The following is a 14,327-nucleotide window of genomic DNA, read 5'->3' as shown; positions in this document are numbered from 1 at the left end:
ATACAGTAAGTGAATAAATATAACCTCATGCAAGAAGGTAAGACGATTGAAATATCTGCTAATGAAGGAAATGCGTCTACCGTAACTTTTAAAGAAGGGCATTCAACTGTACCTTCTAGAGTAAGTAAGCTTTGAATGGTAGATATAAGCGGATTTAATAATTTCATACTTATGTCTACTAGTGGGCATTCGCTATCCCGCACTCTGAAGTACCTACTCTAAAGGTAGGTAATGCAATCCTGAGAAACTGGTAATATATGTCTGCTATAGACCTTTTTTCAATAACGAAAAGACAAGAAAATTGAGGAAACCGAAAAAGTTTACTGACAGAGTTATGTCAAAACGACAGCCATTATTAGTTTTTATTTTGTAACGGATTCATGAAGATCATTTTTAATTTTTATTTAGCGTGTATTTTCTATAATATTTACACTAGAATCTTGTAGCGAAAGCTATTTATTTTTATAAGTTTAGTTTTTTTAACGTTTTGAGACGATGTCTTCACAATCATTTGGTTCACAATTTGCGGTAACCGATGAGGAAGAAGTAAACTTTTTTTACCGCCAAGCTTCTAGCAGACATTTGATCAGGCAGACAGGAGTAAGTTTTACTAGCTGTTTCCACTAAGTTCGAACTCATAGAAGCAAGTAAAAAGTACTTAGACCCAGGGGCACCGAGAACATAAACAGTAGGTTTTTTTTAAACAGCTGTTCATTATTTCAGGATGAATTGCCCGAAGAAGTAAAATCCGTTTCGGAAGAATTTTGGTAAGCAGTTTATTAATTACTTTCATGTTAGGACACTATCACTAGGTTGTACCTACCTTGTAGGCAGCAACAATTTGGCAGAAAGCGGAATTCGGTGCTTTTGCGCATACCTAATTATAAATAGAAAATTGACTGGTTACGATCACGTCGACTAAATTAAGCTGCGGGAAGGTATTTCCACAAATTAAGTACTTTGAATTTTTGGACTGAAGGATTTTAGCACAATCCAAACCACTGTAGCGAGCACCGTGGCTTTCTGAAATCTATGACCAAGCTTAGAGTTTCAGTATATAAATTTTTTACCTTAATTTTTGCAGCCTCCCATATTTGCAAGCCATTATGTTCGCCTGTGTACTAGAAGATGCCATTACACAATTACGTATACTAGGTAAGTGATACCCATTTATGCTGGAGAGCAAAAAGGTCCTGGTACTGAGGTACTCGGTAAAAACGAAATGAGATCTTTCATGGCAGTGGAAATGTAGCTACAGAGGGTCTACCCGAACCTGCAAAATTTTGGAACCACTGCTCTAAACGGATCATTATGCCCGCTTTTCTGGCTTGATCATCGTAATTATTAGTGGCTTGCTTACATTTTAAATGTGTTTCAAATATTGGTAGGTGCTAGTTATTTAATTTAAACTATCGAACCAGGCACATGCGTCCTATATTGTTTCCCCCCACTAGGCGAATGCAACAACGAGATGCGCATCACGAAGACAATGGCAGACATATCTCTCCTTCGCGCGAAGAAGTTTCAGATCAAAGAGCCGCGGGTCAAAGAAGATATGACCGGGATTGGGATGAAGGACTTGGGTTGCACGCAGTATAAACTGGACAAATTGGTAGCCGACAGGTAAAAATGCATTCTCTTTATTGTGGTCTCCATATGACGATAAAGCAATAGGCACCTAAGTATGTACCTGAAGTGGCCCATCTTAGGTATCCTGTTAAAGAATAATTCAGACTTCACGCAGTATTCTTGTACGCCAATTCTTAGTATCACTTAGATTGGATAGATGCAGGTAGACCAAAATTGCATTTTCCACTTTACGATTTACTTCCATGTTTTACGACCGCTCATCATTTTTAACCCCCGACGCAAAAACGACGGGGTGTTATAAGTTTGACGTGTCTGTGTGTGTGTGTGTGTGTGTATGTGGCATCGTAGCTCCCAAACGGATGATCCGATTGTAATGCGGTTTTTTTTGTTTAAAAGGTATGTCAGTCGGGAGTGTTCTTAGCTATGTTTGGTGGAAATTGGTTCAGGTCTTCATGGTCATCAGCTCGTTTGCTAGATGTGATAGGAATGTTACACGCTCAGTTTACTTGCAAGTATATGTGGGTCTGAAATTTGAAACACTAATGTCTTTTGGAACCACTGAGCTGGTTCGCTGTTAGGACACGAAGATAGGAGACGTAACCCTGAACTGCCTTTTAGTAAACCCATCGAGTTTGGGCTTGTTGAATTTGTCTTGACGAGTTCTCTTCATGTTTCTGATTGACGAGAACCTGATGCTGGAAATGGGATGTGGCGGATGAAACTCTGGAATGCCGGAATGAAACGGATAAACCGATTTATATTTTTGCTGAAAATCTAGAATGTCCAAAGGTTTATCTTTATTGTTTCTCAATCTGTGCAATTCTCCCAGAGCCAGTTTGTCATGAGGATTGTTAAACAGCTTCCTTTGGCCGAGATCGCATATAGCGACTAGGGCATGCAATACCGGTTAACCGGTTTCGTTTTTACCGGTAAATCGCCCATTTTTGCGAGTTTTAAATTACCGGTAAAAATAATATGAAACCGGTAATTTACCGGTTTTTACGTTTTTCTGATAAAATATAGCAATTGTTCATTTAACGTCAAATCTTTGTTATGTAGCCTGAATATAATGTAATGTTGCATACATTACGTATTGTAAGAGTGTTAAAGTTGCTGTTTTTTGGGAAAATAAACTTGTGTGTCCTTAACTATCTCTAGGTTAGATACAAATCTTCTTTCTCATCTTAATTTATAAAATCTAAAAAAATTGTATTCATTCGGTCATTCTGTTTTTCCTCATAGCTGTCAGCTCATACTAGGTACAAATGTAGCTTATGCTTATTTTACCTACTCTATGACCTTACTGAGCAAGGGCTTTTACTTCACCACCATGCGGACAGCTCTGAGGACACGGTGGAGCACACAGTCCAGGTGTGCACTGCCTGGGAAGGATACCACCGTGTTGTCGTCGAGGCAATAGGCAGCGGCGACCTTTCGCGTCCTTCCCTGGTTCAAGCCATGGTCCGGAGCTAGAGGGAATGGGAAGCCGTCGCCTCCTTCTGCGAAGCAGTCATTCTCCAGAAGGAGATGGCGGAGCGACTGCGAGTAGCACCTCTCATCCCAGCCGCTGTAGTGGACCAGGAAGACACCACGAGTGCCAAGGGTCGAGAGACGACTCCCGGCCATCGTAGGCGTCGGTCTGTGAGCGGTGAGTTCGGGTGGCTCATCGTTCCACCGTCTGCATAGACAACAGACCCGTGTCAGCGGCGCGCATTGTTCCACGGGCTCCTCAGGGAGATGTCAGCAAACCCAGTGGGGCCCAGCAGGGCCAAGGCCTGCCGGGGCCGCGGGATTGTTCGAAAGTGTTACCGCGACCCTGGTCCATAAAACGCCAACTAAAAACCTGGGTTTTAGACAGAAAGAGTCTGTCATTTGATGATTTACCATAAAAAAGGGCTCTTGCATTTAGTCGGCGACATCGCGTACGGATGGTACTGACATGATTTTTGTTACGGCCCACGTCACAAAAAACGTTTACCACCTTATACTTTGCATATTTATTTAGTTTTTGCTTTAAGACTACCCAATCTTATTGTTATAATATCACATTTTAAAAAAATTTCAAAAATTACCGTTTTACCGGTTTACCGGTAAAAATATATTTTTTACCGAATTTTTACCGGTAATTTTTGATTTACCGAAATTGCATGCCCTAATAGCGACCCCATCTTAAGATAAAATAAATTAAATGAAAGCAGGAAAAATTAAGGAGCTCCTTTAAAAAGCATGAAATAAAATAAAATTATAAATTTAAAAAAACCCCCGACCCAAAAAAAGTACGCAATAATTATGACAAAAGGTTAAAAACGGTAAACCCTATAAAAAGCAAAAAATAACTTTTAACACTACGTAAACTAAATTTTGACGTGTCGGGGGACCGCTTTTTACCTTCATAAATACATACATAAATCAAATGATACCTACCTAATTACAACATTCGTTTACAAAAAAAACAAGTATCTAAAGTAATTAATTAGAGCGGTCCCCCGACACGACAAAATTTAGTTTACGTAGTGTTAAAAGTTATTTTTTGCTTTTTATAGGGTTTACCGTTTTTAACCTTTTGTCATAATTATTGCGTACTTTTTTTGGGTCGGGGGTTTTTTTAAATTTATAATTTTATTTGTGGATCAATATTTGCAGATCTATGTCAAAGTGTACCATATCTCGTACTTCTCATAATAATATAAGGAATGAATAGACAAGGAAGATTTAGTAAAGCTTTTGGTATTTCCCAGGGTCTACTTCACGGATGTGTTGATGGAAACTTACCTGGAGTTAGCTCTGGACAGGTGCTTCCACTCTCTCACTCAAAACAACAAGGAAATAGTAGATGCAGAGATTTACCGGAACAATCTTATAGAAGAGGAAGCTAAGAATAGAAAGTATGTGTTTTATATGCATCTAAGTAACACATAGGTACAGTACAGTATGTACAAATATTCGCAAAATAAATAAATTTGAATTTGATTACAAGTATACAAGCCATGCGACAAAGCAATTTTTTGAAGCCGTATTCCAAATGCATACAAGGAGAGGAGGGTGAGGCATTTCCAGTGTAGGTAACCAAATGCCAAGCCCTATATTTTCTAGGCCAACGTTCACTATGACCCTTGTCTACTTATCTTATACTGCAACATCAATTTTCTATAGTTATACCTACCTACCTTCAGGAACGTTTGTTTGTCTTAGCACCCGTCGTGACCTGATGAAACAGCTGAGACAACAACGGAATCACATCAAGACCGTCGCGTACGACACCGATCTGTCCATAGACCAACTTAAAAGTAGAGTCGAGGTAAGTACCAAAATTTTCAAATGCTTTATGTCCACGTGCCTCTTGGGGCCCAAGATATGGCCAGATTATTCTACGTGAGAATGGAGAGGCCGTGGTATGGTAAACGGTAAGGCTTATTTGGCGTGATCAAACCTGCAACTCACCTGATAAGAAGAAGATGGGCTAGTCGGTTATCCCTTTCGTTAGCCGCATCGGAAGGGAGATCATTTTATCATCAAATGCCTATGTCCCAAAAAAGGTAGTTTAAATCAAATCAGTATATTACAAAAATAGACTTAATTATAATCTCAAAACCTTAGGATGCAGCATTGAACACAGAAATCAGAGGGCGGTACATAACCAACTGGGAGCGTGCGCGCTCGGAACAGCATACGCAAACGATACACGACAAGGAAGCAGGGCCGTCGAAATCCATCTGTTATTATCGAAACAGGGCCGACCAGGAGCACAGGATACATACGGAGGTCGAGCTGCTGGTCAACATATTTATTAATGTTAGTATTTCTATTCTTTCGTTTGTTAGAACTTGATAGGATCTAGCAATACTGCAGGTTCCTCGGAGGGTCCTCTGATAGGAGATTCGGGTCCCAGTGAACTCAGTTATTTGTGGCCTTTCAAATTGTAAAACGCTGGTAATTCCAGATCCCGAAATTCTTATGCGAATGCTATGAATCATTATCAACATATCAGCTTATTATCGCCCGCTGCTGAACTTAAGCATCCCCCAGAGAGCGCTATTGATATAGTTGACATTTTCATAAACTTAAGTGTATCAGTGGCACTCAATGTCCAAAGGCTCATCAGGCTTAATTTCTATCTAGTCCAGTAATAACTTAAAATATTCTACAGGACACCTTGAGAAAAGTAGAAAATTGGATGAATAAATACGACGATGATATGGAGGCAATAGACCTCAAGATTGCTATCATGAAGAATAAGTACCAAGATAGAGTTGATACGAGGATCTCGATGGAAGAGACGGTTAATATTGTATTTTTTTTAATGTTTAACGATTGAAACATCAGTCATTATTGGACACACTCTGAGACATTTAATGACAATCGTCAATCGTCACTAAGGAGTGACTTAAGTCATCATTAAAATGTCTCTAAGTGTGGGGGTTAGACATCTATCATCCCACTGCAGGGCACAGGCTTTTCTTTTCATGAGAGCGAAATCACCACGCTAAAAGCGGATTGGTGACTCCAGATCTTAAAGTTTCAGGAGATGTTTTCCTTCACCTTTACACTGTCGTTGGTGTCCAAGATACACTTCGACATCTAACATATAACTAAGTAAAGTCACATTGGTACTGGCCTGACCTGAAATCGATATTCATACTTAAGAATATTCCTTTCAATCTGTCAATTGCTGTTTTCTGATGGAGATATCTCCAGTTAACAAAACTGTCTTAACAAAGAAAGAACTTACAAGGTTCTTACTTGATCTAGTCCATTATATTTAATATGGGCTTCTCATTGTCTCCCTCATGTCAACAGTACGCAAAACATAAGGAGTTGATGAAGAACTGGAATCAGTTCAAAGTGGATCGCGAAAAAGCTCGAGCTTACCAAGAGAAGATGAAGAATTCTGCGATAGTGGTGCAAGCCTGGTGGCGTGGTCTCCTGGTACGATTGGAACTTGGACCCTATAAGCCGAAGAAGAAGCCCATTTTCCCGCCGAAAAAGAAGAAATGATGATGATAACCTAAGTTTGTCCTCGGATTTTCTGTCATAATTTAATTTTTGGATTTTTCGTACTTTCCTAAATACTTAATTTTATTGTAATTAATTTTATTTGTTTAAAAATTTATCTTTAGTTTTTTAATGATTTTAGTTTAGATGGACTGTATTAAAATATTTTATTTTATTTTGTTGTTTTTTTTTTAAACAAGTTACTATTGCGAGCACGCGCCGATTCGATAATGGGGCAACTTGGTCCATCTAAAATCGTGAAAGCGAGTTTCTACAAGCCTATAATATCTAGACCCTAAATTCAAAAACTATGTTACTATTACTAGGTACCTACCTTCTGGGGCTCCTTGTTTGTGTGACAGATGTTGAAATTAGCCATTTTGCTGCCGTCATTTCGTGCTGCGCCATTTGTTGGTGATTGATACACCCGTGCATCGGAGAGCATGTAAATGTCGGTCCTGCGCCTGATCTCTTTCCGATCGTGTCCTATCGGGCTCTGAGAGAGAAGGAATAGTGAGTGTATCTGCGCAAATGCTTGTGCACTATATGTCCTGCGCAGTTGGCTGATCTTCTTACATGAGAACAGCTGCTGTAGCCGATAATCGGCTAGGAGGACATCATCACATCATTTGTGGCTGACCGTACAGCAGCGTGTCTATCAACTCGCAATGGGAAGAATGTGGCCTAGACTGCACGCTAGACCCAGGTCCATAAAAGTGCTTTCTTTTACTTTTGTTTCGTTTGGTAATTACCTACAAACCTACAATCGCCAAACAAAAATCAATCGATGTTCTTATAGTTAGATTATGTACAAAAACGCATAGGATACATACATATATTAGTCGATCTTCTGCATATCTCCTGCTTGCTGCTTGACACTTTTTTGAAAAATAAACTGTGTGAAAAAATTGTCTTTGACTTATTGTCAACGATTTTTTGCAGAAGACATTTTTGAACCTAAGAAAAGAAAGACTTCATATAAGTATTTTTATAAGGGATTAATTTATTTGATAGGTTGTTGAATATGTATCGACCACGTATCACCAGCGCCGTTTCAGAGACGTGGGGCAATAAGACTGTCTATACGTACGACCCCTCTGATGTTGGTGCGAAACCCTCGGTAATTCTTTTAATTAATTTGTTCACGTTATGTTCTCAACAGGACAAAGGCAAATCGTCAAAGGGTTTACTTCGGTTTTAGAACTGTTCTCTACCTCCACGCAGGCCCAAGCCAACCCTTCGGAGCGCCTGTATAAAGCGCCCATTTTTTTCCTGACCTCGCAACAGGGCCGTATCAACCTATGGTGCAGGGTGTGCGAGTAACCCGGTCGCCGCGGTCTCAGGGGCGTAGTAGGACGCCCCTTGACCAGGAAATTTCAATGAAATTAATGTATTGTCGTGTAATGGCGGGCTCGTTAGATTTGTCCAGCAACCATACAGGCGGGGCGGAAGATTTCATAGGAAATACATAGGTAGGGCAGTTGATAGAGTACATAAGGAAATAGGCACATAGGGCAGTTCATAGAGTATTTAAGGAAATACATAGGGGAGTTCATAGTGTACATAAGGAAATACATAGGGGAGTTAATAGAGCGTACCTACGTAAGGAAATACATAAGGGAGTTCATAGAATGTACATAAGGAAATACATAGGGGAGTTCATAAGGGGGATCAGGGCAAAAGGATGATGATGAAGTAAACTAAAAATATTCAAATAAAAATATTATTAAAACATATTGAGAAGACAAAACCATAATCAGTCATGCAGGGAGCATGCAGGCATAACATTCCAGATTATCATTGGTGCCAAAGTTTAGTTATACAGTGGGGTAGAGGGCGGTAAGGTCGTTTACCAATTTTAAATGTATTTAATTTCAAATCGGTGGTTTGACTAAAACGTGAGTAGGTATACTTTTCTAATGTAGGAATTTATTTTCTCTTTCCTGGTACCTATAAACGCAGTGTAAACATGAAGAGGGACTAAGTATAATAATGAAAAATATTGGTTTAAATTGTAGTGTTGTATATCGAAAGTATATCGATATCGATATTATTTTTAAAGTACCGTTAAAATCGACGTTGGAATTGAAAGTAAAAGATTATTTCTACTGTTCTGTTATAGGCACATGCTATACATCACACTCAGTCTAATATCTCCGAGGTAGTTGAAGAGCTAAATGAACCGGAGGAAGATGTGGCTAATGATAGGTATGACTATAAAATATATATTTTCTTGCTACTATCAACTCATTTACCTTACTCATTTCTTTCCCTGTTATATTTTACAGTTGCTTATATTTGATGACATCCCTATTCGCCGCTGTTCTTGAAGATGTAATATCTCAAATGTGGATTCTGGGTAAATTCATCAATTTGAGAGGCTGCCAAAATCATCGATGATGTAAATTAATGGAAGTCAATATTTTCAGAAAGATGCAACAACGGATTGAGTATATTGAAGACGTTAGCAGATATAAATCATTTGAGGGCTATTAAGTACGGCGTGTATAATCCGAATGAAACCAAAGATGAGCTCGATGGAATTGATCCTCATAATCTTAATTGTGTGATTTATAAAATTAAAAAACTCGACGCAGACAGGTAAAACACGTTCTTTTGAAAATTAAAACAAATCATATCCTTTTCTCCATCTGATTATTTATTGTTTAAATACTAGCCGGACCGGGTTCTCCATGTATAATAATAATGTCCATTGATTGATGTCGATTGTCGACCTCGGTGGCTGGTCTTGTGCAAGGGGACCAGCCAACACAGGTGCACTCGCTATTCCTTCACTCTCATAGCCCGATGGGACGGAACTCTGACACGAACGGAGAGAGATCAGGTGCAGGACAGACATTAACGTGCTCTCCGAAGCACGGGTGTACCAAACATAAACTTCCAGGGTCGCTGCTACCTTATGAAAGTTCGACGCGACCCGGGAATCGAACACAGCACTCATACTATGCGACTATTAGGCCAACGAGGCAGTTTTTCGTTCTATAAGAACTTTGCTAATACGTACATATGTGTATTTATGTGTATTGCGATTATTTGCGATTGCATTATTTATTTACAAATACTGTTGTTCTAGGAAATATATAAATAATGTTATAGTTGCTACTTATTTAGCCTTAGCGCAATCATTTAACTATAAACCTCTGATAAAGCATATCAATGAGATCGAAGAACGTGAACGTCACCGCATAGACTTAGAAGCGGAAGAAAGTAAAAATAGAATGTAAGTTCTGATTATTTGGATTATAAGGCTGCTTTTCCCCCAGAGATATGCTGTGCAGCCATGCTCCGAAAATGTAATTAGCTAAGCTGTGGCCGAGCCTACCGATGCTATGTAGCGGTATGAGTAACATGAGCTACGAAGATGCATTAGTAGAATCCATTTCCACCAATGCTTTGCTATGTGCACCAATGAATATGATTGATGGATATCAAACGCATCCATAGCATACTTTGCACATCTCTGGAGGAAAGGCACTCTAAAGTTGACTTAAAAATTACATTCTTTTATTTTGCAGTCTTCGCAAAGAGTTGGGAAGGCAAGTTAGACAGCAACATAACCATATAAAAACTGTAATATATGATACTGACGTGATCATTGACAAACTAAGGACTCGGGTTGAAGTAAGTGTGTGCCAAGTTTATGTTATAATAATTCGGAATTTAATAATTTGTTTCCCAATGAAATTGGGAACAGATCAGGAAGAAAAAGAACTCCCATTGCAGAGACTCTCGAAGTGGAAATTGTAGTACACTTTTACAATTGTAGATTTTAATCGTCACTATATAGACGGTAAAAGTAAAAGAATAACATAATCTTATTAACTTTCAGGATTCTGTATTGTTTTCTGAAGTCCGAGGTCGTTATATAGACAATTGGCAACAAGCACGTACCGAACAACACAACCAAACCATTTCCGATATCGAAAATAAGCCTTTGTCTACAATTGAGGCTTTTAAACAGAGATCTGATCACGAATTAAGAATTCACACCGAAGTGGAATTATTAGTTACGATTGCAATTAACGTTAGTACTCGCCGTGCAACGTACCTATGCTGTTAACCACTGGAAGTGTAAGCTTTTAAGTAACTTAATTTTACTTTCAAGGAAACTCTTGCAAGAATTGAGGAATGGATGGACAAATATGATAAAGATATGGAGAAGATAGATCTACAAATACAAATAAAGAAGAATGATTATCAAAATATGCGAGACAGAAGAATAGAACTTGAAGAAAAAGTAATAAAAGCATTATTTTGCAAACCGTAGAACACCGAAAAAATATGTTGCATTGCATGACATTATTATTGTGACAGTATATATGTAGTGGACTTAAATACAGCCCTTTAACTTAGATTCATATCATGCGTAATCTAAAATGCGTTTTTTTTTAATTTTCTAGATCGCTAGACATGATGAGAAAATGAAGAACTGGATCAACTTCAAGGATGAACGCGAGAAAGCTCGAGCTTATCGTGAGAAGATGACAACGTCGGCTATTATTGTACAAGCTTGGTGGCGTGGCTTGCTTGTACGTCTTGAACTTGGCCCGTTCAAGCCTAAGAAAGGCAAGAGAGCAATAGATGCAAAGAAGAAGAAGTAATTAGTTACATTACAGTTAATTAGTTAGCTTTCGTACCTATTTAATAAAATATTGTTAATTAATTTATTTAATAAACGTACTTTATATTTTACTTACGTTTTTAATTTACAAATTGTTGTATTGATATGCGATATGTGACCAATTAGTTTTTTCTGCAAAGATCAACTTATCTGCATGCCAAGTTTCATCTCAATTGGTTCAGCTATTTTGCCATCAAACCGAAACAAACATTCCGTGACAAAACAACAAATGCGTCCAACGAATGTCGACACTGAGAAAAACGAACTCGGGCGTAGCGTCGTAACTCCAACATTTATTATGTTTTATTTAGGTCCTAAGTTCGCACCTCTAGACGGAATTTGAGTTTTAGAGAGAAAATATAAAATATGTTTTATTTTTTACTAAAGATAAAATTAAATCGATACTTCTTAGCACACACATCACTACGTGCAACGTCAATGAAGTCACGTGACCATTTGACCAATCAGAACGCTGTATTTGACAACTAAAATGTAAACTCTCTACGCGAATGTTATCCAAAACTTGTATTTACAGCTTTATTTATTAATTTATTTATTATGCCGAAAAAAGAAAAGGTGAGTGAATAAATTCCAAAAACAATAAATAGCTAAAAGTACATTCCAAATGATGAGACGTTGAAAAAAACGGTAACTTATTTTACGTTGTCGGCTTTTTACGCTTCCATCGTCGTCGTTGTAATACCTACTATGCCATGTCAGTTCAGTTCGTTTATGGTATGCGGTGCTGCATAATTTACGTGTGTAAAATCTCCGCATATTGGTGATTCGAAGCAAATTAGCGTGTGTTGTGAGGTTTCAGTGGAAGCTGTTGTTCGCAGGAGGCGATGAAGACTAAAATTGACAAAAACAAAAACGGCGACAGTGAAGCCGAGGTGAGTTGTTTTTAATGTAATTTGCAAGATCACATTATCTTCCCGTTGGCACCCCACTTGCTTGAGGTAATATTTTCCGCGTTACAACGCTAGCAATGAGCAAAACCTGCTTAAAAACTTGTAAAATCTATCATTTACAATGTAGGTAATAATCAAATCGATAGAATGTTAAGAATATGAGATGTGTAGGCACTTTTTAAGTCAACAGGATATGTTTTTGCAAATAAACGTAACGTTAGAAGAAAAACAATGATATGAATGTTATTAACGAGTTCTTATTGGTTATAAAATTGGTCTTCGTTCAATAAATTGCTTAATCGAGAGACATTCCTTTTGCAATAAAGCAAAAAAGCGTGTGAAAACATTGTAATGCAGTGATGCGTACATATCCATAATTATTTAGTGTACTACATTCTGATAAGATTAGAAATAAGTTCTTACTTAACCTCACCTTTCTGTGTACACTAAGTACCAAAATAGATGACTATTCTATCAGTAACTTAATTAGTTTGTTAGTCTAAATATTCTTGGCACTCAGAAAGGGCATTTTATTACAGTATCTAAGACAGCCTTAGTATCTAATTAGCTCTTGGTACCTGCTTAAATACAATTAAAAATTTCACACAAAGATGCCAAGACACAAAAATTAAAAAAAGCCTAGTTTCAATAAAAAAAACAGTAAGGTATTTGTAAATTTGGGACTGTGTTAGTATACCCTATGTGTACTTTGATAGGTCTGTCATTGCAATACCATTAATATTTTTGAATAGAACACTGATATTAATCTGTTTGTACTTTGTACTACGTAATAGAGGGTACCAAAAAGGGTCTTAGAAACTATTTAATGTATGTTTCACTTTTTTGTATTAACACCATTAAAATTAAAAAGAAGAAATTGTATTAAACTTAGATTTTGATGGATAAAAAATGATATTTAAAATCTGTCAAAGAATAATGAGATTGATGAGAATCGCATAAATTCAACTAGCCGTAATAACTTCTCTTTCTTAATCATCTTCCTCGTTAATTTATATTATTTCGCATCAATTAATCCTGTGTATAAATGAAATAGTAGCTACTAAGCTGGCCCAGTTTCACTGAAAGCAGAAACATACATTCTTAAAACAACTATGTATTTACTTTTAAAATGGATTGTCATAATTCATAGTTAAACAGTTCTTTTAATTAAACTTATGTTTATGTTGTCGATGATCTTGAGCCTTGTAAAAGTTGTAAATTTTCAATACTCAATACTCAATACTCAATACGTTTATTGCACTCCATATGTTTAAAAGGTGTTACATAATAATATAGTACAGTATGGACTTAAATTAAATTTAAAAAATTAAATTTAATTTAAAAAAATAAATTTAATTTTCCTTAAAAGGCAGCCATTAAATAATATTACCAACAGTATAAAGTTTTAATGTCGATATTGAAATAAGAGTTTCAAATAAATAAAAAAAGATTTTATCCAAAGCACAAATGAAAAAACCACATAAAGCACTGAAGCTTCGCAAACCTCTTTCATGCAATTATCGACAACATTGATGCATGCTATGATTAATTTTCCACACTTGTAACATCACTCCTTGTTACTATTTTTAGGGTAAATTGAGCTGCACATGACTATTTTGTTATCGGTAGACTTTCCTAAACAAATTTAAATATTCACAAGATATTCCATATTTAGTTTTAACAATTCCACAATACTTTATTTTAAATAGTAAGTTAAGAAATCGTAGTTTTACTCCCGATCAACATCTATTGTCAACTCTCTTAAATAAACCAAGAATAGACAACACTTTGCATACAAATGGAACTTATAATTTTTAATGGCACATCATAAATGCATTTCCTTGAAGCTAGAAAATACCTATTCTATTTGTGTTGGCAATAGTTTCCATGAGCGTCCATTCATATGAAAATTGGATGATTATTTTCTGTTCAAAATGATGGCCATATGACAGTTGACTAGTATAGTAGACAAGATATGTTATGAACTATTGAAACTACAATTGAAAGCCAACTGTTTGGGTGTACCTAAGTAATTTGAGAATGGTTGGACTGATTTAATGACTATTTTCTGTACTGTATAACAACATATGACATTTCTTCTTTTATATTACAGGAATCTTATTACAAACATTATTGAGGTTCCCAACCTCAAATTCAATGTTACTTAGGTCAAGATGTTTAATAAGTTGTAT

General features: G+C 36.9%; 3 protein-coding genes across 6 annotated transcripts in view; all 3 read left to right on the top strand.

The window, feature by feature from the left end:
* Positions 1 to 12: 12 nt before the first annotated feature.
* Positions 13 to 6,757, top strand: LOC110382173 (dynein regulatory complex protein 9). Of its 2 annotated transcripts, none has more exons than XM_021342678.3 (9): positions 13 to 120; positions 724 to 767; positions 1,085 to 1,155; positions 1,455 to 1,623; positions 4,329 to 4,475; positions 4,783 to 4,888; positions 5,188 to 5,382; positions 5,738 to 5,869; positions 6,388 to 6,757. In XM_021342678.3, the coding sequence occupies exons 1-9, from the start codon at positions 28 to 30 to the stop codon at positions 6,583 to 6,585; spliced, it is 1,155 nt and encodes a 384-aa protein (XP_021198353.1). In that variant the 5' UTR covers positions 13 to 27; the 3' UTR covers positions 6,586 to 6,757. The 2 variants fall into 2 exon arrangements, with proteins under 2 accessions (XP_021198353.1, XP_021198352.1); XM_021342677.3 differs by lacking the exon at positions 13 to 120 and adding an exon at positions 337 to 600.
* A 734-nt stretch (positions 6,758 to 7,491) lies between these two features.
* On the top strand, positions 7,492 to 11,295 carry LOC110382166 (dynein regulatory complex protein 9). The gene is made up of 9 exons (XM_049848471.2): positions 7,492 to 7,702; positions 8,705 to 8,790; positions 8,871 to 8,941; positions 9,012 to 9,183; positions 9,677 to 9,823; positions 10,119 to 10,224; positions 10,433 to 10,627; positions 10,709 to 10,840; positions 11,004 to 11,295. The coding sequence occupies exons 1-9, from the start codon at positions 7,607 to 7,609 to the stop codon at positions 11,202 to 11,204; spliced, it is 1,206 nt and encodes a 401-aa protein (XP_049704428.2). The 5' UTR covers positions 7,492 to 7,606; the 3' UTR covers positions 11,205 to 11,295.
* Positions 11,296 to 11,654: 359 nt separating this feature from the next.
* Positions 11,655 to 14,327, top strand: part of LOC110382167 (serine/threonine-protein phosphatase 2A 56 kDa regulatory subunit gamma isoform) — a 45,916-nt gene continuing 43,243 nt past the window's right edge. Inside the window, exons 1-2 of one of the 3 annotated variants that reach the window (XM_064039605.1) lie at positions 11,655 to 11,800; positions 12,064 to 12,117. In XM_064039605.1, the coding sequence (XP_063895675.1) occupies positions 11,783 to 11,800; positions 12,064 to 12,117 (72 nt within the window). In that variant the 5' untranslated portion in view covers positions 11,655 to 11,782. Of the gene's footprint in view, positions 11,801 to 11,884; positions 12,118 to 14,327 lie in introns of those variants that run through there. The other 2 variants (XM_064039607.1, XM_064039606.1) reach the window with 2 other exon arrangements.

Source organism: Helicoverpa armigera, chromosome 20, assembly GCF_030705265.1.
Source record: "Helicoverpa armigera isolate CAAS_96S chromosome 20, ASM3070526v1, whole genome shotgun sequence".
NCBI lineage: Eukaryota > Metazoa > Arthropoda > Insecta > Lepidoptera > Noctuidae > Helicoverpa > Helicoverpa armigera.
The sequence above is the reverse complement of the archived record's forward strand: the minus strand, read 5'-3'. Positions and strand labels throughout refer to the sequence as shown.

Excerpts from the sequence above, each read along its gene's own strand:
- LOC110382173 (XM_021342677.3), top strand. The coding sequence starts at position 496 with ATGTCTTCACAATCATTTGGTTCACAATTTGCGGTAACCGATGAGGAA. Across the intron at positions 601-723 it reads ATTTGATCAGGCAGACAGGA|GATGAATTGCCCGAAGAAGT; the intron begins GTAAGTTTTACT and ends TCATTATTTCAG. Across the intron at positions 768-1,084 it reads TCCGTTTCGGAAGAATTTTG|CCTCCCATATTTGCAAGCCA; the intron begins GTAAGCAGTTTA and ends TAATTTTTGCAG.
- LOC110382166 (XM_049848471.2), top strand. The coding sequence starts at position 7,607 with ATGTATCGACCACGTATCACCAGCGCCGTTTCAGAGACGTGGGGCAAT. Across the intron at positions 9,184-9,676 it reads AAAAAACTCGACGCAGACAG|GAAATATATAAATAATGTTA; the intron begins GTAAAACACGTT and ends CTGTTGTTCTAG. Across the intron at positions 10,628-10,708 it reads TAGTTACGATTGCAATTAAC|GAAACTCTTGCAAGAATTGA; the intron begins GTTAGTACTCGC and ends TTTACTTTCAAG.